A 24,812-nucleotide genomic window follows, 5' to 3' on the forward strand; every position below is an offset into this window, starting at 1 on the left:
CGGGGGCTAAATGGTATTTGATCACTTGCAGCCGCATACTCACTTGTACTCTCTCTAATCAGCACCACCAAACTCCTCTGTCCTATTGTGGTGCAGATCATGCTTAGTGTAACAGCATCTCCCAATAATCTGCACAGGCACCAGTGCAATGTGAGGACAGTCATTAGTGTGATTTCCAGCGCCACTTTAACTCGCTGTGCGGGACCGCCAGGAGGAGGCTGATTGTGTTGCCAGAACAGCTTGAGCAAGTGCACTTTGGTGCTACCAGTTAAGTAAGCTAGCTTGTTCATGTCATCACCTGTGTGGTACATCTTGTCCTTAGCCAAATTGTTCATTGGCGCACCCTATATTACTGTCCGATCACCTTCTGTGAAGTCATTCAAAGACTGTAAACCTCTCATGACCTGATTCAGCCCAGCTCTTGGTTAGAAAGTGCTGGTGTCCTAACGCACTGTCCCTAACTGCTCCTATAACTGAGTGTCTGTACCTCTGTCTAGCAGCAATACTCTTCTCTTCCTAACATTTGTGGTATTTTTAGACCTGCTGCTCATAGATAGTCTGCTGTGCGTTTCCTACTCCTACACAATCCTGAGGCTCCTTTCCCCTCAACTCTTGTAACTGGAACCTGTTACTTGTGGACACAATAAATTTTCCAGACCATGTCCTCGTCGTCCTAACCTTCCTAGCAAGGCAAATTTCAAGAAATGGGGCAACTTTCACCTCTGGAGGAGACCCACAACCTTCGTATTAAAATATATTATGGAACTCAGCTATAATAACATTATATTTTATTTGAGCAGAAAACTGTTTTCACCTTCACAGCAATAATCAGATCTTATAACATGAGGCGTGAGGGTGCATAATTGTATCAATGTCTGATGATGGCTGTGAAGTTGAAACCATTCATTTATTCTAATGAAATACGAGTGAAGAAGACTGTGAATATTACTGTTTACATAGATGAATCTCAACCTTGAGAAATAATTTGGTGTTATCTTCTTGCATTTTTCTTTTTATTAATTTTCTCTTTCATTTGTCATTACATGGAAGGTCTCCAGCTATGCAAAAGAAGTGCCTTTAAACAGTTCAATGGAAGTCAAACAAGTTAACAACTGCTGACAATTTACGCTCTGAAAAGTGAAAAATTTTAAATGTTTTTCCTAAATCACTTCAGGCAAATACTGAGATGGTTCCTAGAGCAAAGCTGTGACCAACCACATGTCCTCTCTCCATTAAACACATGTTTGTAGTTATAAGTCTGTGTATATGACTTATGTTTTCTTTGTATTAAGCTGACAGATTATCATGTTTTCTTTCTATTAAGCTGACAAAGACATCATTTTAAAATAATCCTTGGACAAATAAATTCCTACTGCTACTGGACCTTCCTTTACATGCTGAAGTGCCTGTATTAGAGTCTTTTGTGCAACAAATGTAATTTAATCTCGGCATATAATGCTTAGATTTTCTGTACTCATTTAAAAAATATAAATATCAAATGAGATATTACACAGTATGTAGAGACAAGCTTCTAATTTAATCTGACACTATACATTGGAGAACACATTTTCAGGTGCACTGTAATTTGTTGGAATATACTGATGTAGATGTTTTGTAGTTCTCATCTCTGACTCCAAAAATGAGAGGACGGCTTTTGCAACAGTTGAATAGCGCAGAAATGCAATGTTAAGCTTCTTCAAGAAACACATTCCCCAGCTTTAAAGTCAGTGAAAGATAATTCCTGACAGTTGAGTGGGCTTGGTGGAGCCGCTTTGCCCTTCAGCGTCAACTAATCGCATAACATGATTTTGTATTAGTCTCTGTGGGAATGCCGCAGTTTGCACTCAGCAGTTGTGAAAGCTGGCAACAGTGCTGCCCGCTGTCAGGAATCTTCCTTCTACAATTGTACTGTAGTTATGAGGGGCAGTCAAATGAAAACTGAACACCTGCCACAATGGGTCCATGGAATGGTTCCATTCATAGGTAATCATCACATGCAGTAAGACATTTATCTCGCTGGGAGATGAGGCGATCAATTGCTGTTCCGCAGAATCGATTGGGTACTGATGGATCCACAACTGCACACATTCTTGCACTTCCTTGTCTGACTGAAACAGATGTCTACAAATTTCTTTCTTCAGGTTGCCGAAGATGTGAAAATCACACAGTGGAAGATTCCCAAGCAAATCGCTGAATCGTAGCATTTGTTGGATTGGAAGTGTGGGGCAGGCATTATTGTGCAACAGGATGAATCATCCGACAGCATCCCTGAGTGTTTTGGCTTTACGGCACATCACAGTTTCTGCAAAGTGTCTTCACAGCACTGTGGATTGAGTGTGGTTCCATGCTTGAGTGACTTGACGACCAGAAGGCCCCGGCAATTACTGGAGGAGATCGTCATGACCTTACCAGAACGTGTTTGGAATTCTGTGGTGGGGGAGTTGCAGGTTGTTTCAGGCTGTCAGAATGCAATTGAATGGATTTATGCAGTTGCACGATAATGCCCATCCCCACACTGCCAATTACATGAAGGCTGCACTTCAGCAGTTTGGTTGGGAACACTGCGACTTTGTCCTTCCAGCCTGGATATTTTGCCATGTGATTTTTACATCTTTGGCGACCTGAAGAAAGACATGCGTAGATGTCAGTTTCCGTCTAATGAGGAAGTGCAAGAGTGGATCTGCCTACGATAAAGGGACTGATCATCTCATCTCCCAGTGGGATAAATGTCTTAACACTTATGGTGATCACTTTTGAATGGAACCATTCCATGGTCCCATTATGATGGGCTTTCGATTTTTGTTTGACTGCCCCCTTATGTTTTCCAAGTAAATCCATGACCTGGTTAATATTTTGAAGTCTGTGGAACCCACTGGTGCTCCCACTCGAGTAATGCCCTTACTTTTGTTCAACAGCTCCTCTTGACAGGTATGATTATAATTTTCTTCCACAAAAGGAATGGAAAGACTGTTGATGTAAGTTGCATCAGAAAGCAGCCATGTTGGTATCTGCCAGTGATTGATGCATTCCATCCACCGTCAGGGCAGTGGAAAGTTGTGCCTACAGAAGAGGGGGGGGGGGGGAGGGACTGCATAGTGAATAGGGTGCTGTGCTCTTTTCAGGTACAAACATGTGAGTTTTAGACTGGGCCACTGCTAAATTTAGATTTTTCAAAGAATGAAATATAATTTCGTCCAGTATACTTTTATTTATAGCAGTTTTTCTAAAATGTCTGTAGGCACTTTACTGGACTATTTTAATTTGTGGTACTCTGCAAACATGTATGCATTATTGTCTACAACTTAGATTGTTGTTGTTCTTTATCACTCTGTGCTAGGCCTGCTGATATGCTGGCCTCTGTTGCCAACTGAGCAAAATTAATGATCATATCTGGTTGTTTTTGTACATGGATTATCTTATGCTGATATTCTTCAAATACTTCTTGTTGTTTGAAAGCAAGTCTCCTCCTCCCCTAGCCTCCACATGTCCCCTCCTCTCTGTTCTCTTAATTGACTCAATATGTCACAGATTACAATTAATCACCATTAGTAAAACATCACACCACCTGTGATTGTGCTGTGAAGTGAAAAGTGTCACAGAACTCCATTGACTCTTGGAAATTCAATACATAATCTGTTATCAGTTGTGTCTGGCTGATGTTTCTAGATATATAATGGAGAATATAATGGCCATGTGGATTGTAGTAGTGGTGTTGGTGAGTGATGATGTTTTCATTACTGAAGTCTAGTTTGTTTTACTCATTTTACAAATGCAGTAATTGTGCATATTTTTTTGTGTTTAGTGTCTGGCATCCAGACATCACCTGAAGAAATGGATGAAAGATATATTAGTACTGGCAGCGGTTCTGGTGCTCTCCTGGAATTACTTGCTGAAGTGGCATCTCAGAAACTCCGTTCTGATCCTAGTGTTAAATGCACTAATACAGCTGAGCCACGCATTTCTCCTAGAAATATTATTCAGAAGGGCAAATCCTACATTAAGAAGAAGGTGAGTAGTAGTTTGTGTAGAAATATCCATAAAGTTGTCAAGAATGATGTTGATACTAGGTATGCGTATGTGTACTGGGCTAAGATTCTCGTTGTGCAACATTTTCACAGCTGAACTGTTACTGTGTCGGGCACTAAAAACAAATATGAGACATGATAAGTTTGGATCTTATGATCTGTAAAATGTCTGCTTCCTTTATATTCTGTCTCTGACAGGTTGAGCAGCAAGTGAAATATTGATGTATTCAGTATGAATTGAAGAATGTGCCTTAGTTTATTAAATTCAGCAACACACTGATTGTTTTGCTCCTTAATTATCCTGCCCTAGGAATGACACCTGGACCAGAATATTGCCCTTATCATACTCCCTACTCCAGGTAGTGTTTGGCTGATTTTATTGACTGCTTTACCTAGGTATGTAGCTGACACTATTTACATTTCTCCTTTGTTGTTCTTATACTCTGCTCCGTGTATGACAAGCTATGTTGACTTGGAGTTGTGAGACCTAGCTCTTTTAACCCTTTAACTGTTCTGGACGTGTTAACGCGCGCGCCTTTGTACCTGTCCCTGTGTGCTCTGAACATGCTTATGCGCCACCATTCCGTCTACCCGGTACTCTGAACGTGTCTATGCATAGATGCATTCAGAGTACCAGGTAGAAGGACTGGTGGCGTGTGTAGACACGTTCAGAGCACACAGCACAGGGACAGGTACAAAGGCGTGCGCGTTAAACACGTCCAGAGCAGCCAGAGGGCTAATGTTTCAGAAAGTCTTTTTGCTGTCAAAGGGGGGGATTAAGCTCTGTCTTGAAATAAATTGATTTTCTTGTTTCTGTAGGAGTCTGCAAATTTGTAGCAAAATTCTGCCAAGGTTGGGAAAGGTCTCTGGAAAGGTACTGAATTCTTCAGTGCTCATGCACGTTGCTGGTCTTTGGAAAACTGTTCATAGTTGTTATTTTTTGAAGAAGCTCTCCTTGTCTGAAAGCACATGGAGTCTTATCAGGGTCAGTTACCTACCCCACATGCCACCTTGCAGTGTGTGATAGAGGGATATTTCTGACAGCACTGTCAGATGTCTGTTTGCTGTTGGATTTCCTCCAGAGTGAGTGAGTGAGTGAGTGAGTGAGTGAGTGAGTGAGTGAGTGAGTGAGTGTAGATAACAACCCAGTGAGATGTATGTTTGTTTGTTGTTGTGGTCTTCAGTCCAGAGACTGGTTTGATGGAGCTCTCCATGCTACTCTATCCTGTGCAAAGTTCTTCATCTCCCAGTACCTACTGCAACCTACATCCTTCTGAATCTGTTTAGTGTATTCATCTCTTGGTCTCCCTCTAAAATATTTACCTGGTGGCTGTAGGCTTGGATGTGGCGAACAGTTATGACGGCTACACTACCCGCAGTATGGCCTGCAAGTATCTTGTTGTATGGGCTCCATTTCTCGTCTTGGTGTCATTCAGTTTTACATACAGTAGCCCAACAACTCTCAGGTATGCTGTAAGCTGTTTGCAGTCCTCATCTGAGGCAATTTTGTGCCAATTTGCAGGCAAAGCTTCTCCTGCTCCACAAGGATATTGCCTCAATCACTGCTGCCTACAGACTGTGTGACTTACTTCCCGCACTTGCTCTAGGTAGCGTGCCAATTTGCTCTTGCCATCTTTTCCACTCCCTAGAGTCACTTTCGTTTCAAACAAAAGCACATTGGCTTTTGCGTGACACCTATTTCTTACTTTGTTCCTAAGTGGGACCATTTCTTAAATTGTCAGATTTACATCAGCATGGACAATTGATACACACAAACATTTTTAAATACAAAATGTCACCAGAAATTTATTTAACACAATAAACAAATTGCATAGTATTTTATATACATTGCTCACATACAATGCAAAGAACTCCAGTGTAGCACACTTCACTTTACATCTACAGAAAATGTAGTACCAATATGTGAAAATTTTGAAGCAAAAAATTTAAATGAACCATAAACAAATAATGTTATAACTTCAAGAACTCACTTTTTGCTATGGTGTTCAGTTCCTCCAGCAATTCTGTTATCTCATCAGTGGTTCTCTTTTTTCATGGTTCTCTTCAGCCTCAAAATAAAAATTGCAGGGGGCCATGTCCAGCAAATATATGGTGGCTGAGGCAACATATTTTTTTTTCCAAAAAAATCATGAACAGGCATTCGTGTGTGAGTGGGAAATTATCATGATGAAATTTCCGTGAGGCATTTTACCACAATTCTGGATGTGTTCTTCAAGATTACGTTACACAAATAGCACATAATTTTCAGGTAGTATTCCTTATTGACTGTACGACCGTAAGGCAGGAACTCATGATGCACTGTCCCATTGTAATCAAAGAAATTGCAAATTTTTTTTTTTTCAGTCTCGGCTCTTCAGGCAATTTCCATTAGTGCAATTGGGCTTTGGTTTCAACGTTGTACCCATGTTTTGTCACTTGTTATAACCTTATTTAGAAGTTCTCAATTGCTGTTGACTTTATTCAGCATGTCGATGTGATGTAATTTTTGGTTAAAATTCAACAATTTTGGAACAAACTTTGCTGCAACACGTGCCCAATAGTCTGGAAAAAATTCCATGGGATGAGCCAAAAGATATGCAGACATCATCAGCAACATCTTTGATAGTGATTTTTCAGAACCATTTTCGTTACTTCTTCCATATTGTTATCAGTAATTGATGTGCTAAGGCATCCAGGGCGGTTGTCACCTTAAATGTGTTCTTGACTCTCTCTGAACTATTTATAGCACTCATAAACTCTTGTCTTATTGATAGTAGATTTGCCAAAAGCCAGAGTCAACATTTCAAATGCGGCACTGCACTTCATTCCATTTTCAAACAGAATTTAATGGAAACTCTTTGGTCCATGTTTTTTGAAAGTAAAAATTTGCCGAGCACTTAAAAACGTGTTTATCCTTTTCATTTGTTAGCAATAAGCTAAATATTCAAAACATCTGAAAATGCAAACATAAATCAGGAACATGTGTAGGCCTACAAACAATATAAAAAAAATTGAAAAATTGAGTTTATAAATCTCATGAAATTAAAAAATTAGTTACTTTTTGAGCACACCACATATGTCTCACTGCCACAGTTTCGTCTTGCATAGTCTCCTTTTGTCATTATTTCCCACTGCCACTGCATATGTCATACCTTGGCAGGTCAAAAATTCTTGGGACGTGCAATTAATTTTTTCCCCCCATATACATGTGTTTCCAAAATGCACCCTTCACTAGTCTGCAAGGTTCAGACCCCCCCCCCCGGTCTCTACTCATTCGTACTTCTACTTTCCAGTGTTTCCTCTCTTTTTTAGTCCCACTGCTTCTCTCTCCGTCCGTCTCTCTTTCTCTTTTACTGCCCGTTGCTCCCCCCTCTTTTTGACTCCCACTGCTGTTGTCTTCTTCCATCTTTCTTTCACTTCCATGTTCTCTCTCTCTCATGGTCATTGTCTCCTCTTTCTCTCTCTCCCACTGCCACCATCTCCTCTTTCTTCCACCATTACTGTCTCTCTGCTACTGTTTTTCAGCATAAAAAAGTGTGAATATGTTCGCATGCCAATATTTTTTGTGAGAAAGGTGGAATTAGGATTCAGGCAGAAAATTCTCCACTTTTCTGTAAACCTTTTAAGGAGTAATATATCTGCATTTCCTGTGCTCTGACAGGAGCATATTTTCGCTGGTTCCCTTCTTTTCCCTGCCACAGCAGGCTGTGCTGCTTATATATATAAAATGAATGCTCTCAACCAGCAAAGTTTTGACAGTTTATTTATATACGCCAACCCATTTATATAGTTTGACACCTATAAACAACAAATAAGTGAGTATAATATAAGGTTCACACCAGATTATTTGCTTATTGATCACAATTTAGCAAAAATGCCTGGCTAATGATTTGTACCTTAAGAGAAAAAATGTTACCAGAAATATTTTACTGAATATTTTCCAGTTTTACATAGTTTTTGGCAGTCATTTTAAGTTCTTTTCAGACATCTTAACACCCTTTTACCCCATTTTTTGTCACTGCATTACCACTTTGGGCATATTTGTATGTGTGTAAAGTGCCCATTATTCAGGGAGAGCTCACCTTAAAATTTTATTGGTGGAAAAAATACTGACTAAAACATAGCTTGGTGTCCTCAGAACCCTTGTATGACCCAAGAACCTTTGCCGTGTGTTCACTATGTCAGTTAAAATTACGTTTACACCCCAGACTGTACACTATGTGCATAAGCACTGTAACTTTGAACCTTCGCATCTTGGTAACTGATAATGATATTGAGAAAATTTTTGAAGTTCCTTGGGCATCAGCAGTCTCGTAGAGCACTGCGAACAGCAGCACCAGTGCATGATGGGAGTGGCGACTGGGTGGGGGTAAGGAGGAGGCTGTGGCAGGGAGGGAGAGGGGTAGTATGGTGGGAGTGGCAGACAGTGAAGTGTTGCAGTTTAGATGGAGGGCAGGAGAGAAGGTGCAGAGGGGGAGGGGTTAAGTAGTGGAAGGGAGAGAAATAAAAGAAATTAAAAGACTGGGTGTGGCGGTGAATTGACAGCTGTTTAGTGCTGGAATGGGAACAGGGTGGAGGCGGACACCCTCCTGGCCTCAACCTTCGTTAGGCACTGTCCTCACCCATCCAGCCTCCGCCCTGTTCCCATTCCAGCACTACACAGCCGTCATTTCACCACCACACCCAGTCTTTTAATTTCTTTTACTTCTCCCCTTTCCACTACTTACCCCCTCCCCCCTCCGCACCATCTCTCCTCCCCTCCGTCTAAGCTGCAACACTTCACTGTCTGCCACTCCCACCATACTACCCCTCTCCCTCCCTGCCACAGCCTCACAGTGTGGTTTCAGCTCTCAGAGACTGTGTGTGTGTGTGTGTGTGTGTGTGTGTGTGTGTGTGTGTGTGTGTGTGTGTGTGTGTGTGTGTGTGTGTGTGTGCGCGCGCGCGCGCCTCCTGTTGACAAAGGCCTTAATGACCATAAGCTTTAATTGTGTGAATCTTTTTGCTGTGGCTATCTCGACTCAGCATCTCCGCTATATGGTGAGTAGCAACTTTCTTTCTCTGGTATTGTTACATTCCATCCTGGATTTTCCATTGTTTGAATTTTGCCATGAATAGAAAGTGTAGAAGTGGATATCCTCACAGTTGGCAATTTTCATACCCAAAAATCAGGGTTTTTTGGGGGTTTCTCAGGGACTGCCCGTGAACAAGTGGTGCCTTTAGAAGCCACCTAAGGTCTACCCTCAAACATGCCTAATGCAAATGAAACAACGACTTTGCACAATTTGTCTGGGATGGACGAAGTGTGCAATGTTTTAAGTTTTGGCCCTGTACTGTAGGATAACCACAATATGCACAGCCCTCAAATAACTGTACAGATGGTCATTAGGCCGAGGGCTATCCAAAACATTTGAACCCTTTTCTCTGTGATCCATAGAAGCAGGAATATAACTCCCTGAAAAATTGCATCGTTGCACACAGTTTTTTGGAACATACTAGTACCAAGGACTGTCATGCATGAGCTGATAAAGTTGGTCAGAAAAGAAATTTATGGTAGAAATTGACTGAAAGAAGTGGTTTGTCGACAGGATACGTACTGAAACATCAAGAAAGAAGGAATTGTAAGTTTGGTAAAAGAGTTCAGTGTTGTGGGCAGAAATTATGGAGGGAGACCAACGAGTACAGCAGCTAAGTTCCAATAGATGTGTGTCTGGGTAGTAACACAGGAATGAAGAGGCATGTGCACGATAGATTAGTATAGTGCTGAATCAAACCTTTGTTAGAATGAAGACCTCAACAGGAGCAGCAGCAGCATCAGGAACGACGACGACAACAAGTGTTCATCATCAATTTGTGACTAAAGAGTTACCACATGATTTCAGTTTGGAGTATTTATTCCCCATATACTTCCTTTTCTATATTATTCTATTTGTGGCAGTATTACAATTGTGTGCTATGAACTTTGGGTAGGAGTTGGAAAAGGACTTGTGTTGAAATAAAGCCCCAATTAGTTATGGAAATACTGTCTTAGAATAATGACAAAAACATAACTCTTGTTCGCTTTGAGAGTGCGTGATTAAATTTAGTGTAGGTTGTAGGAATGGTTTTGTTTACAGACAACTAAATCTTAATCATCAGACAACAATTCAGTGGTTAAAATGGTCAATTTTTAAGATGCAGCAGTATGATGATTTCCTTTAGGAAGATCCAGCAGAAACACACAATTTCACAGCTCAAAGTCTCGGGACTCACATTAACCAACTTCAGTTACATGGGAAAAAAAATGATAAAGAGGGATTGTGTGTGTCTGTCTGGAGGAAACTCAGGAAGTGAGTGGTAACTACCTAGGGTTGAAAACACCAAGGTAGGTAAAATTAAGGTTTCTGCAAAGTGGTAATTATAATTCCTGATGTCCAGGATTTTCTTCCTAAATAAAGTGAAATGAACTCATAAGAACAAAACAAGGGTGTGACAATGAGAAAGACTTTCAGGGTAATGGTGATCACACATTTTTGCTATTGATATTGGAAGATGCCCAACACAAAATTTATCACAAGCAATTAGGTTGGGAGAACTAATGACACAAGCAGGCCAGTCACAATGAACTAAGGGAGAGATTGGTTTGCTGGACACTGATGGGAAATACAAAGGATTGTTTGGTTAAGACTTCTGTCTGATGCACATCTGAAAGTCTTCTGCTAGGATGTCAGCTTGTTTTTTTCTGGGCACTGGAAGAGAATGTGCAAGATGATGCCAAGTCTTCTTCCAGTCCCCCTTTACATATATGATTACGGTGTCAGCAGACATGATTAATCCACCAGGGGGCTTTCTGCTCTTTGATAGGTTAGTGCTTGACTACCAGGGGGCCCCATCCTTTGCAGCATCTTTTATTTTCCATACTGCATGTCTATCCTCTTGCTATTCTTTCTCCCCTCCCTTGGGGAGCATGTCTATGGTGTTTTTGGAAATGTTTCACATTTTCCGTAGTTGAGATAAGAACAATCTCACCACTGTTTTTCATTTCTTTTTTTCCTTTCTTCGTTAACCTTCTGCTATCCTACCTCCACTTCAGCGTTTGAGGCTCCTCTTTTTCTTCTTCCTCCCTGAGCACTCCTGAAGGCCGGCCCACACTTCTGAGATGTAACTGGTTTAATGTGTAATTCCCAGCCCCGGGTTGACAAGTAGGGTTTGCGTGTACCCTCTGGTACAGGTCAGGCCCAGGGAGGGGTGATTGTGTGAGCTGCTACCTTCCCAAGTCGCCAATTGGTCCCTCTGGCAGATTTTTGGAAGGTGTGACCTGAGGTGTGAACAGTCGCCTAAGGCAGGTGAGCCCCCCTCTGAGTGGGGAGGAGGGACGAGCAGTTGGAAAGAGCGTGCCATCAGAGCCGCTGGCAATTGTGGGGAATTTTTTCGCAGTGAACCAATCATCATCACTGCATTCCACATCTACCAAATGTAAACTGAGTGAAGCTCCCAATTCAAAGACCCTCCCAGCTGCACCATGGTCCCTCGTGGTTTCACACAGTGAAGACGGTCAGTCCTTTGCAAGAGTAAATCCATTTCCATTTCAGGAAGGTGTTGATGCAAATGCCGGACTTGTGAAACCTTGCTCTCATTTACGCAATGGCACTTTGCTTTTGGTGGCTACTTCTGATTCTCGAGCACAACAACTGCTCGCTGCTTCGCTTTTCCACAGCTGTCCTGTTTGTGTCGACCCCTGTAGAATTCCGAATTATTCCCGTGGTGTTATTTGCATTAGGCTGCTCGATGGTCTGACCGAGGCTTAACTCCAAACACAACTCTCTGATCAGGGTGTCATTGCCATCCGTCGGGTGATGAAGAAGTTAGATGCATTCTTAGTGCCCACACTCACTCTTTTTCTCACTTTTGATAGTGGTGCTTCCATCCAAGATCAAAGTTACCACAGTCTGACTACACATTCCAAACCTGATATGCTGCTACCAGTGTCATTGTTTCAACCACACTCAAATGTCTTGTCCACATCTGGCCAAATGTGTAACCTGTGGAAGAGATGCCCCTGAGGGTGATTGTCTGCCTCCTTCTTGCCACAGTATCAACTGTAATTGGAACTATGCCACCTCCTCTTTAGATTGTCCCACATATCTCGATGAGCAGGCTGTCCAGGAGATCCGGGTAAAGGAAAAAGTGCCTTACCCGGTCACTCGCAAGTTATTGGCTAGTTGCAAACCCTGTGTTCTACCGTATGGCAGTTATGGTACTGTTCTTGCTGCATCTCATTTCCATGAAGGACATGGCCACACAGACATGCCACCTCAAATTTAGCACTGAGATTGTGAAATTGCCCAGTCATGGTAGCATCACTGTCTCCTCATCCAGCTGTGCAACAAGCCACCAAACATTCCCCTCCTGGGGCGAAGTCACCTGCTACACAAGTGGCAGGCCGGAAAGGATGTGAGGAATACTCCTGCGAAGACTTCGTATGTCCCTCCAGCCAACACACATCTGAGTCTTCCTCTGCCAACCGGAAAGGCTGCAAGAAGTCGAACAAAGGCACGCGGTCTTCTCCTTCACCAACTCAAAGATCCTCTTCGACAGTGTCATTGTGCGATACACTTGCCCAGCTGACCGTGTTGCTGGTGCCCACTGCCAACCATTTTTCTGCCCGGACTCTGCAAATCGACAGCGGGGAGAGTGCCGACACCTCTGAAGATCTCGTGGAGCACGATCCTCCAGACTCTGTACCCTGTAGCAGTCTTTGAAGGCTGGCACTCGGCAGCCACCAAGGTGACACCCCTTCATTTTTTCCCTCTTCCCCTTTCTCCATTGTGGCTCTCCTTCAATGTAATGTTCATGACCTTCAATCAAACAAAGAGGATTTACAGCTGCTCTTAGAATCCCAGCATCTGCTTCATCTCTGCCACCAGGAAACAAAATTGCGTCATCATGACCATGTTGAGCGCTCGCATTTCTTCCTGGTCATTTTGATTCGTGCGTGGAAACCTTCTCTCCATGTTTTTAGCTGTCATCCTAAACTGGCCAACTGTGTTCATTATAAAAGTTGTGTGCACAGTGTCGTCGTGTTCTTCGGGATAGCAAAAAAGCTAGCTGTATTTCATTCACTAGTTCTTTTAATAGTTCCACTCCCCCTTCTTCATGTGGGCCAACTTGCTGTGGCTCTCTGGGACCAACATCTATTCCCCAATTTCCAGCTTGACAGTAGCAGACGTCGTCACAGTGGACCCTATTGCTATCTCCAGCACCCTGGGCTGTCGTTTTGCAGACATTTTGAGCTCCTACCACTGTCATCCTGTCTTCCGATATCAGAAACGAGTGGAGGAGACTCGGGCAGTACCCTTCTCGCACAAAATCGTGAGTGGTACAGTGGCGACTTTACTATGAGGGAGCTAGAGCACGCTCTCATTTCATCCTGATCCTCTGCCCCAGGACCAGACAATGTTCACATTCAGGTACATCTACATCTACATCCATACTCCGCAAGCCACCTGACGGTGTGTGGCGGAGGGTACCCTGAGTACCTCTATTGGTTCTCCCTTCTATTCCAGTCTCGTATTGTTCGTGGAAAGAAGGATTGTCGGTATGCTTCTATGTGGGCTCCAAGCTCTCTGATTTTATCCTCATGGTCTCTTCGCCATATATACATAGGAGGGAGCAATATACTGCTTGACTCTTCGGTGAAGGTATGTTCTCGAAACTTTAACAAAAGCCCGTACCGAGCTACTGAGCGTCTCTCCTGCAGAGTCTTCCACTGGAGTTTATCTGTCATCCCCGTTACGCTTTCGCGATTACTGAATGATCCGGTAACGAAGCACGCTGCTTTCCGTTGGATCTTCTCTACCTCTTCTATCAACCCTATCTGGTACGGATCCCACACTGCTGAGCAGTATTCAAGCAGTGGGTGAACAAGTGCACTGTAACCTACTTCCTTTGTTTTCGGATTGCATTTCCTTAGGATTCTTCCAATGAATCTGTCTGCCATCTGCCTTACCGACGATCAACTTTATATGATCATTTCATTTTAAATCACTCCTAATGCGTACTCCCAGATAATTTATGGAATTAACTGCTTCCAGTTGCTGACCTGCTATTTTGTAGCTAAATTTCTCTTGAAGGCAAGCACTTTCAGATTCATACGTACAACCGCATCTGGGCAAAGTGCACGTTTCCCAGATGCTGGTGTGAAGTCACTGTCATACCCATACCTAAGCCTGGTTAAGACAAACACTTTCCTTATAACTACTGCCCTATTCGTCTCACCATCTGTGTTTGCAAGGTGATCAAATGTACGATTCATGCCCAGCTGGTATGGTGGCTTGAGTCCCACAATTTACTAACCACTGCACAGTGTAGATTTTGAGTGTGCCGTTCTGCAGTTGACCATCTCTTCACTTTATCCAACCATGTCATGAATGGTTTTCTGCAGAAATACCAAACTGTGGCTGTGTTTTTCGATTTGGAGAAAGCTTACGACACCTGCTGGAGGACTTGTATTCGCCTTACTCTCTACACGTGGGGCTTCCGTGGCTGCCTGCACCGTTTTCTTCAGGAATTTTTAAAAGACAGAGTTTTCAAGGTATATGTGGGTTGTGCCTTGGACACCTTATCCAGGAAAATGGTGTGCCTGAGGTTTCTGTCCTGAGCGTCGTCCTCTTTGCTATCGCCACTAACTCTATAATGGCCTGTCTCCCATTGGGCATCTCTGGCTTCCTTTTCGTTGAGGATTTTGCAAGCTATTGCAGTTCTTCATGGACTTGTCTCATTGAGCAGTGTCTTCAGCGATGTTTCAATCGTCTTTACTCAAGCAGCATCGGCAGTGAGTTTCGTTTTTCCACTGACAAAACTATTTGTATGCTGGTGATGCAACTGGTTTCTTCCACAATCTTTACATCTTGGGTCTGTTGCTCTTCCGTTCATTGAAGCTATGAAATTCCTGGGGCTCATGCTCGATAGGAAACTTTTTTGCTCTTCCCATGTGTCTTACCTGGTAGCCCGCTGTGTGTGGTCCCTCAATGTCCTACGTGACCTCAGTGGTACTTTCTGGCAGCAGATCGAACCACCCTCCTTCGTTTGTACCGGCAACTTGTCCATTCGAAACGAGACTATGGGGGTTTCATTTATGCGTCAGCATGCCTGTCCCTCTTACACCGTCTCAATGTTATTCACCATCATGGCATTAGTTTGGCCACTGGCATCTTTCCCAGCTGAGTGTCTGTATGCATAAGCTGCCGCGACTTTCTCCTCAACAGATATGGATGCCGTTTGTCTGCCATGTGTGGCCACCCATCCTATGCCTCCTCTTTCGATGATTCCTTTGATCGCCATTGGGCATGTGTCTCTTCTGTATTACCTCCTGGAGTTCGCTTTTGGCTCTTTCTTCGACAGCTTAACTTCATGCTACCTGCAACCTTTCCAATGGATGTAACCCCTTAACCATCTTGATTTCGTGCAGCGGTTTGTGTTCACCGTGGTCTCCATTCACTTCCTATGGATGCTGTTCCAGCCTCACTCTATCACCTTCAGTTTCATAACCTATGCACAGGACTTCGTGGTAGTACCTTAGTGTACACTGATGCCTGTCTGACTAATCATGATGTCGGGTGTGCCTTCATCATTGGCGACGATGTTTTTCAGTATCGGCTTCTGGAACACTGCTCAATATTTACACCAGAGCTTTTCACCCTGTATCAGGCTGAACAGTACATCCAGTGACACAGGCTTTTCAGTTGTGTCATGTGCTCCATCTCTCTGTTCCCTTCAAAGCCTCTGTGTGCTGTGCACTGTCCATCCCTTAGTGCACGAGACCAGGAAAGCTGTCACTTGCTCACTGTTGAAGGAGCCTCTGTGATGTTTATGTAGGTTCCTGGTCATATTGGTCTGACAGGAAATGAGGCTGCCGACGCTGCTGCCAAGGCTGCAGTCCTCTTACCTCAGCCTGCTAGCCCTTACACTCCCTCCGATGATATCTGTGTTGCTGTGTGTCAGCAGGTGGTGTCCCTTTGGCATCAGCAATCGTCCTCCCTTCACAGGAACAAGATCCTGGTTATTAAGCCTCTCCCAGCGGCTTTGCGGACCTCCTCTCCGCCCTCTCATCGTGAGCAGATCAGTCTAGCTAGGTTGCATATTGGGCACTGTCTTTTTAGCCATCACCATTTGTTAAGTGGTGCTCTCCCACCACTTTTTACTCACTGTGTTCAACCTTAAATGTTCTGCTATTTCCTCATGTGATGCCCTTTTTTTTAACCCCTTACATTCTCGTTTCTGTTTGCCGTCTGACTTATTGGCCATTTTAGCGAACAACACATGGGCTGTCGGACACGTTTTACTTTTTATACTTCAAAGCAATACGGTGAAGGCCATTTATGTTTTAGTTCAGGACCTCCGTTTCTCTATAATGTACGAGGGTCAGTCAAAAAGTAATGCCTCCTATTTTTTTTTCTACGTTTAATTGTCAGGAAATTTAAATGCAATTACATAGGTTGAAAACCACAACATTGAGGATCATTTTGTCATTTTTCAATGTAATCTCCGCCCATCTCTACAGTTTTGGTCCATCTTTGAACAAGGGCATGTATCCCAGCACGGTAAAAATCACAGCTCTGCTTCCTAAGCCATTGACGCACGGATGTTTTGACGGCCTCCTCATCTTCAAAATGAATCCCACGATGAGCTTCTTTTAGTGGCCCGAACAGATGGAAGTCTGATGGTGCCAGGTCAGGGCTGTATGGGGGATGAGGCAAAACTTCCCATCCAATTTTGACAATCTCGTCAGAGGTGTGACGACTGGTGTGTGGTCTTGCATTGTCATGCAAAAGAACAACATCTGCCATTGATTTTGTTGGGCGAACTCGCTGAAGACGTGCTTTAAGTTTGTTGAGGGTTGTGACGTATTGAACAGAATTTATTGTGCATCCCTGCTCCAAAAAATCAACCAGAATCACACCCACTGTATCCCAGAAAACTGTTGCCATAACTTTCCCTGCCGATCGCACAGTTTTGAATTTTTTCTTCCTCGGCGAGCTTGTGTGACGCCACTCCATTGACTGCCTCTTTGATTCGGGTTCAAAAAAATGCACCCATGTTTCGTCCCCGGTTACAATTTTTTTCAGAAACTCATCTCCCTCCAAACGGAAGCGCTGCAAGTGTTGGGAGGCTATTGTTTTCCTTGCCTCTTTATTCTGATCGGTTAACATTCTTGGAACCCACCGTGCACAAACTTTTGAGTACCCCAATTGTTTAATAATCGTGATCACACTGCCTTTACTAAGAGAAATAATGCGACACACTTCATCTGCAGTCACCCGACGGTCACCACGAATGATGTCATCAACTTGCTGAATGTTGTGTGGAGTCACTGCACTCACCGGCCTGCCGCTCCGCTTTTCGTCAGTCAACGGTGTTTGCCCTTCAGCTTCCTTACGACGACGAACCCATCGTCTAACAGTGCTGACATCCACTGTCACAACACCATACACCTTCTTCAGTCTTTCATGAATGCGTATGGGCGTTTCACCTTCTGCATTCAAGAATTCAATCACACAACGCTGTCTCAAACGAACATCGATGTCGGCCATCTTACAAACTTCTGCTGTGCTGCCACCTGTTGACACAGAAAGTTACTACTGCAGTGGATTGCAGAAGAAGGTTTGAGGAATGGCGCCAAATTCAAATTTTTCACTTAATTTCTTTAAGTAGAAAAAAAATGGGAGGCATTACTTTTTGACCGACCCTCGTATTTGTAGACCCGAATGAGATTTTCACTCCTGCAGTGGAGTGTGCGCTGATATGAAACTTCCTGGCAGATTAAAACTGTGTGCCCGACCGAGACTCGAACTCGGGACCTTTGCCTTTCGCGGGCAAGTGCAGGAGAACTTCTGTAAAGTTTGGAAGGTAGGAGACGAGATACTGGCAGAAGTAAAGCTGTGGGTACTGGGCGTGAGTCGTGCTTCGGTAGCTCAGTTGGTAGAGCACTTGCCCGTGAAAGGCAAAGGTCCCGAGTTCGAGTCTCGGTCGGGCACACAGTTTTAATCTGCCAGGAAGTATTTGTAGACCTTTTGCCATGTCCCTGTTTTTAGTTGACTTCTCTTCTGTTGTTTGGGATTAACGTGTAGTGGTTTTTAACTCTTCTTTGTCTTCAGTTCTGACATTGGTGTGTATGACCCTAGTTGTTTTTTCTGTCCTAAAAAAAACAAAGACATGAGAAACAAGGTTACCGTGTTAATAGATTTCAAAGCAGGAGAGCATAAGTGTGACTAGGCAGATAAACTTAAGAAGACCTCAAGGTGTAGACAGTTCAGTCACATGTTAATTCGGTTTTCATGTTATGTTCTGAATTATTTTATATTTGAAAATGTTGTGCACTGGTAGATCCGGTAACCATACTAAAAATCAATTGTTTAGCTGCAACTAAAACAGACATAGAGAAAGAGACAGTAAGAATTGGTTCTGATTTATGTGCTTTTATATTCTTTGCAGGCTAAACATCTAATCACATGTTTGGATGTAATTGCTGTATGTACACTTATGTTTACTTGTAAAATTAATTTCCAAAATAAATGGTACTTAACATGTAATATACTAAGAATGAAATGAAATGCACACAAACAATAAACTGTTTTAATACTTATTTCAGCGTACATCACATAGAGGACGAAGTCATGGTGTCGTGGATGTAGAATATGTTAAAGCATTGACTGCAAACCAGCTCATCAAAACATTTTCTGAATTTGATGGGGATGAGATGAAAAGAATGTTCACCTACAAATGTACATTTGACCCTCCGCACTGCAATAAACATTTTGCAAGTTTTGGAAGTGAAGGCAAAGCACGGCAGCAATTAAAGATTCATTTGTTAGAACATGTGAAAAAGTTGGAGAAAAATGAATGTAAGTTTCTACTTATAGAACAATATTTTATAGATGTAGTCATTTTATCTATAAATAACTGTGGTACATTCTACAGAGCAAAATTATTTTACTGTTTGTGCTGTTTAAATGACAGAGATGCCTGTTGGATATGTATGAAAGTTGAATAAAATATGTGAAAGCACTGTATCCCAATTTGAAATAAATTTAGCATTACTGAGCGAGGTGGCCCAGTGGTTAGCAAACTGGACTCGTATTTGGGTGAACAATGATTCAGACCCGCATCCAGCCATCCTGATTAAGGTTTTCTGTGATTTCCCTAAATTGCTTCAGGCAAATGCTGGGATGGTTCCTTTGAAAGGGCACACTCTACTCCCTTCCCCTTCCTTCCCTAACAGATGGGACCAATGACCTTACTGTTTGGTCTCCTCCACCAAATCAACCAACCTAAGTTTTGCATCATCAAGCTACAGGTCAATAAGTCACAACTACATTGTAGTCAAAACTTATTTTCTTCTTAATTTGACTGCAGCTTTTCTGGTGCATCAAGAGATATTGTAGGAAAAATGTGGGTGGCAGGTAAAGTTGTGGTACAGTTCTCGAAGGCTGATGATTAAATGTCTTCAGTGTTTTGAAACGAAGTGCACACACTACTACTAATAGGGGCAGTTGTATAAAGCAGTTGATCTTAGATCAACACAGAAAATGATCTCAGATCAAGCTGAACTCAGAAATCTGTGTGTAGACATTAATTTCTGATGAAATTGTCGTAAACAAGTCATCTTTGATTGGGAAATTTCACAAATCAAGTGAAGTTCAACTGCTATTGTCAGATTACGACATAATGATGTTACAAAGCAGTGATTTTGTGTTATATAGATAAAAGTTGAAAGTAAATTTATCAATTGAAGACATAAAGTCTGACATTGAGTCCGTGATCATATTTTGGCACTTTATTTTACAAGGTATCGAGGCAGACCTGTAAAAATAAAGGAGTAAATGATGAAAAAGTTGTTATTAACACAAAAATGTGAAGTAAATTTGTGAATACGCTACTCTCACTGTCTGTAAGGTTAGGCAAGCAGTGAGTAAGTGCACACAATAACTAATCTCATAAAATTCATGGAGATGACTCATAAATACTGTGACTAGTTTAAAAGTGTTTCATAGCTACTTAGTGGCAAAGTAAGAAAGGGATATTTGAAATTTTTGCTGTGAAAAGTTAAGTGCATGGAGATCAACAGCAGCAAATAACAGTTGAATGCCTCTTACAAAAATGCTCTCTTGATTCGAATGAAAATAACTGCACAATCCGTACTAAATTTTTAGCTGAAAAACAAGTGCTTAACTGCTATGACAGCTGCATACTCATTGATGAAAAATGTTAGTAAGCATATGTAAGTCGATTAGCAAAGTGATATTTACCTTATCAAGAGGGCACGTCCCATTTTATAGATATTTGGATTTCCTCGTGTTTCATTCATGTATGAAGGATGGGAAGGAGGATTGTTTGAAGGCCTCTCTGTGTGCAGTAATTATTCTAATCTCATGCTCACAATACCTTTGTGAGTGATTTGCAAGGGGTTGTAGTATATTCCTAGAGTCATCATTTAAAACTAGTACTTGAAACTTTGCTAACAGACTTTCTCAGGATTCAGAAAACTGTGACTGATGCCCAAACAACAGGGAACTGACATGCATCGAGACTAGAAAATAGTGCATTGATAATGGCTATGCATTTGCTGAAATCTGGATTTTCCAAATAAAACCTGTAAAAAAAGGACGACTGATTGCGGCACTGTATAATTTATAAATTTCTCAGGATAATTTACATGTATTTTCAAGAGTTTTGCAGTTCAGTTGCTCTGGTATCCCTCCCACAGATCAAACAAACCTGTGGCCATTTGTGCTGCACTTCTCTATACATATTTAATATCCACTGTTAGTCCTGTTTGGTACGTGTCCCACACACTTAAACAGTATTGTAACTGGTCACGAGTGATTTGTAAGCAATCTCCTTTGTAGACTGATTGCACTTACCCAGTATAAATGCTACCACCTGCTTTACCTATAACTGAGTCTATGTGATCATTGAGCCTTTTTGTTGTTACGTCAAAGACTGTTGCTTACATGCATCACCGTATGATGCAAGACTGACAACTATTTGTGTCTGCTGCAGTAATTTTGCTGCCTGTATTGGCTCCAATGTATTGTCAAGATGGGTATCCTTGGCTGTTACTATTTCATAATAGGTCACTGTGTACTTAATTTTCTTTTAATTAACCAATAAATATGTTAGAATGTAGAGCCATGTTCAGCATATGTGAATTTTCCATGGCAGTGATATAAATTAACATTTTGTTTATTACAAGCATGTTCAAGGTAAAAGATTGTGTACTATTGCAGATTTAAGGAGATATGTTGTTCTTCTTGTTACAGAATATGATACAAAAAATGGGTTCTTTTGCCATTTCTCAGGTTTGCAGTTCATTCTATCTCTTTGTTTTATTTTTCTTCAGAATATAGCTATTATTGTAAAATAAGTGAGTTTACTCTTTGAAAACATTATTCTGTATTTAACATTTAATTACACGAGTAGTTAATTTATAAGTTGCTCTTCATTGCAGGTGAAAAATATTTTTCATCAAATGTACGTGATACTGAATACACACAAGTAGCTGCCAAGTTAAAGGCTGAAACCTTTAAAAGAACATTCCATAAAGAAGACATATGTGATGAGAATGATAGCAGTTTGTCAAACAAAGAGCCTGGAAGATGCATCGAAAATAATGCAATTAATACATATGTGCTTAGTCCCAATTCTTTGAGAGAAAACAATGTCATAAAGAGGGAAAAAGCCACCAGTTGCTGTACTGCAGATGCCCCTCAGAGAACTGAATTGGCTGAGAAGTCTTTATATGCTAGCAACCACGATAATGAAAAGGAGCTAATACACGATAAAATTTACAATGAACATAATTACACAACATTTGGTGCTAAGTTTTGTAATGCATCTCCAGACATACATAATTCAGTTAAAAATGAAGGAATGAAACTAGAAGATTCAGATGAAAATTGTGCTCAGCAGGGAGACACATCATTGGACAATATGCAGTCAAAGTGCCTTGGGAAACTTGCTGAATCTGATGTTTGTGATATGGTAATAAACACATTTTATTGTATTGTTTCATTCATAGTCATATTAGGATTAAATGCAGTTATTATATTTGTATGTTTGTTTGCCTGATAAAGATAAGCAGTGATTTGTCTTCAATTCTTTTTGTATTTACATTCATTCAGGTATGCGCAGACGTGTCAACAAGACACTAGAAAAGCGAATGTGATATACATGTGGTGCTTTCTTCTCATGTCTCTCCATACTAGATTTATTGTTAGGATCTTCTTCCTTAACTGAGATGGCTGAACTTTCCATATCACATATAATGCTTGGAAGAGGTTTCCATCCCTTGTACCAGATGTAAGGGCTTCTTCCCATTCCATGAAAGTATGGAGCACAGAAAGAATGATTGCTTAAATACCTATATGCATGTTGTAATTGGTCCGATATTGAATTCGCCTTCCCTATTCTGTGAATATTTCGAGAGTTGTAGTATATTCCTTGATTATTCACTTGAGTCTTCCCCTGCTACAAACGTGCGTATTACAAGCCATGTTGATTGCTGTATCATTATGTCCTAAGAAGACTATCTCACCCGGACCATTCCTAGTGGACGCTTCTGTCTGTGCATGTTAGCACAATAATTCATTCACATATAGTTCACAAGAGAAATGAAGTGCTTGGTATAAGAAACTTCTGACATACCCGAATAAGTTTAGTGTGGGTTGCTCTTGGCAAAAAATCAATATTTTCAAATACAGTCCTTTCTTCACATTGAAATAATTTGATCTTATTATAAAATATGAATCTGCATAATTTTTCATTTCTTAAAAAGTAATGAAATTTTAAAAATTAACAGTGCTAAGTACTTGCTCTCTCCTGCTCACGTTTTTAGGTTGTCCTTCATGAATTCTTCAGCTGAATAATAACGTTTCTGCACTAGTTTCTCATATAAGGTTTTTTTTCAGCATTTCTAAGTTTATATTGAACAGTTCTCTTCCTTTCACTTTGTCGTAAATTTTCATACCCATGTACTATGGAGTTTGAGCATAAGGTTTTAAATGATAACATGATTTGCTACAGATAATTCTTTATTAATAGGTAATACTTCATTATAGATGACTACACCATCTGTGAAAAATCTGAGATTACTATTAATATTGGTATCCAGGTCATTAATATACAACATGAACAGAAAGGGTCCCAACACACTTCCCTGGATCTCTCCTGAATCCAATAAATCATTAATCCATTTCAAAGTACCTTCAGCAATAGGCATGATACTATGTCAAACACTTTCCAGAAGACAAGAAATACTGCATGTATTGACTGCCTCGATGCAAGGGTTTCGGGATGTCATGTGAGAAAAGTAGTTGTGTTTCACATGATTGATCTTTTTGTAATCCGTGCTGGCTGGTATGGAGGAGGACATTCTGGTCAAGATACCTCATTATGCCTGAGCTCATATGGTCTAAGGTTTTACAACAGATGGATGTCATAGATATTGGATGTTAGTTTTGTGGCTCTCTTTTACTACCATTTGTGTTGATAAGTAAGACATCTATTTTCTTCCAACTGCTGGGCAAATTATTTTGTTCAAGGCATCTATGGTATTATGGTTAAAAGAAACTCTACCTCAGCCACAACTTCTGTACAGAATCTGACCCAGATTGCATGGGGCCCTGAGGGTTGTTCAGTATTAGTGATTTCAGCTGCTTCTCAGTGTCACTGACAATAGATATGTCACTAATCTTTGCTGACCCAATATTCTGCAATTTTCTTTTACAATGGAATGTTTGAAAATGGTATTAAGCATTTTGGGCTTTTGTTGTGCTGCCCTCAGTTTCAGGTCCCGTGCCGTCCATGAATGTCTGTATATAAATGTTGATGCCATTTATTGCCTTCGCATATGACCATAAGTTCTTCGAATTTTGAGAGAGATTTTTCAGTAAGATTCTGCTATGGTAGTCAATGATGGCTTCAGACCAAGCTCTTTTGACAGCCAAACACATTAATTATCATTTCTCTCTCTATAGTCCTGTGCTATATTTGACATCTGTTGTGCATTTGTAGCTGCTTCTTTAAAAATGTTGACACTGGCTCTATACCATAGAGCTGTACCTCCCAATCAGGAATTGTTGTACTATGTAATGTGATCTGCTAAGGCAGCCAGTCCACAGTGACGGGTAGCCGAAAGAAAGGCACGCGTACACACACGCCGACTGGCGTGAATTCTGGAACAGGATAAGTATTGAATGCTAATAAGAAAAGGATGCAGCTCCTCGAATACTTAACTTTAATTCTTTGTTGGTTTACAACGTTCTTGATGAGACATTTCATACGATAACTCTCAAACTATGTAAAGCTAATGGCGCCTTGCTAGGTCGTAGCCATGGACTTAGCTGAAGGCTATTCTAACTGTCTCTCGGCAAATGAGAGGAAGGCTTCGTCAGTGTAGTCGCTAGCAAAGTCGTCGTACAACTGGGGCGAGTGCTATTCCGTATCTCGAGACCTGCCTTGTGGTGGCGCTCGGTCTGCGATCACACAGTGGCGACACGCGGGTCCGACATGTACTAAATGGATCGCGGCCGATTTAAGCTACCACCTAGCAAGTGTGGTGTCTGGCGGTGACACCACACTATGTACATATGTATCCAGTGCTTAGTCAACTATTCATCTAAAGTTCAGCCACAGTTCCTGCACATGCTACTGTCCGTAGCTGAATTTTGAAGTTCGTCATTGAGGTATGACACTACTGCCTCTTTATCTAATTTGCTGAACATATAAATGTTTATTCATTTTATAGTTTCC

At 41.5% G+C, this 24,812-nt stretch overlaps 1 protein-coding gene and 1 non-coding gene across 4 annotated transcripts in view; both read left to right on the plus strand.

The window, feature by feature from the left end:
• The window catches only part of LOC124794923 (zinc finger protein 37 homolog), a 67,356-nt gene that overhangs the window by 3,446 nt on the left and 39,098 nt on the right, over positions 1-24,812 (plus strand). For 2 of the 3 annotated variants that reach the window (XM_047258628.1, XM_047258629.1), the window contains exons 2-4: positions 3,803-4,008; positions 18,652-18,904; positions 21,511-22,043. In XM_047258628.1, coding sequence (XP_047114584.1) covers positions 3,803-4,008; positions 18,652-18,904; positions 21,511-22,043 — 992 coding nt within the window. Of the gene's footprint in view, positions 1-3,641; positions 3,716-3,802; positions 4,009-18,651; positions 18,905-21,510; positions 22,044-24,812 lie in introns of those variants that run through there. The other variant, XM_047258630.1, reaches the window with a different exon arrangement.
• Positions 17,963-18,037, plus strand: Trnas-uga. Its single transcript has one exon. It is a non-coding gene; the product is annotated as a tRNA-Ser (tRNA).

This window comes from Schistocerca piceifrons, chromosome 4, assembly GCF_021461385.2.
Source record: "Schistocerca piceifrons isolate TAMUIC-IGC-003096 chromosome 4, iqSchPice1.1, whole genome shotgun sequence".
Taxonomy (NCBI): domain Eukaryota; kingdom Metazoa; phylum Arthropoda; class Insecta; order Orthoptera; family Acrididae; genus Schistocerca; species Schistocerca piceifrons.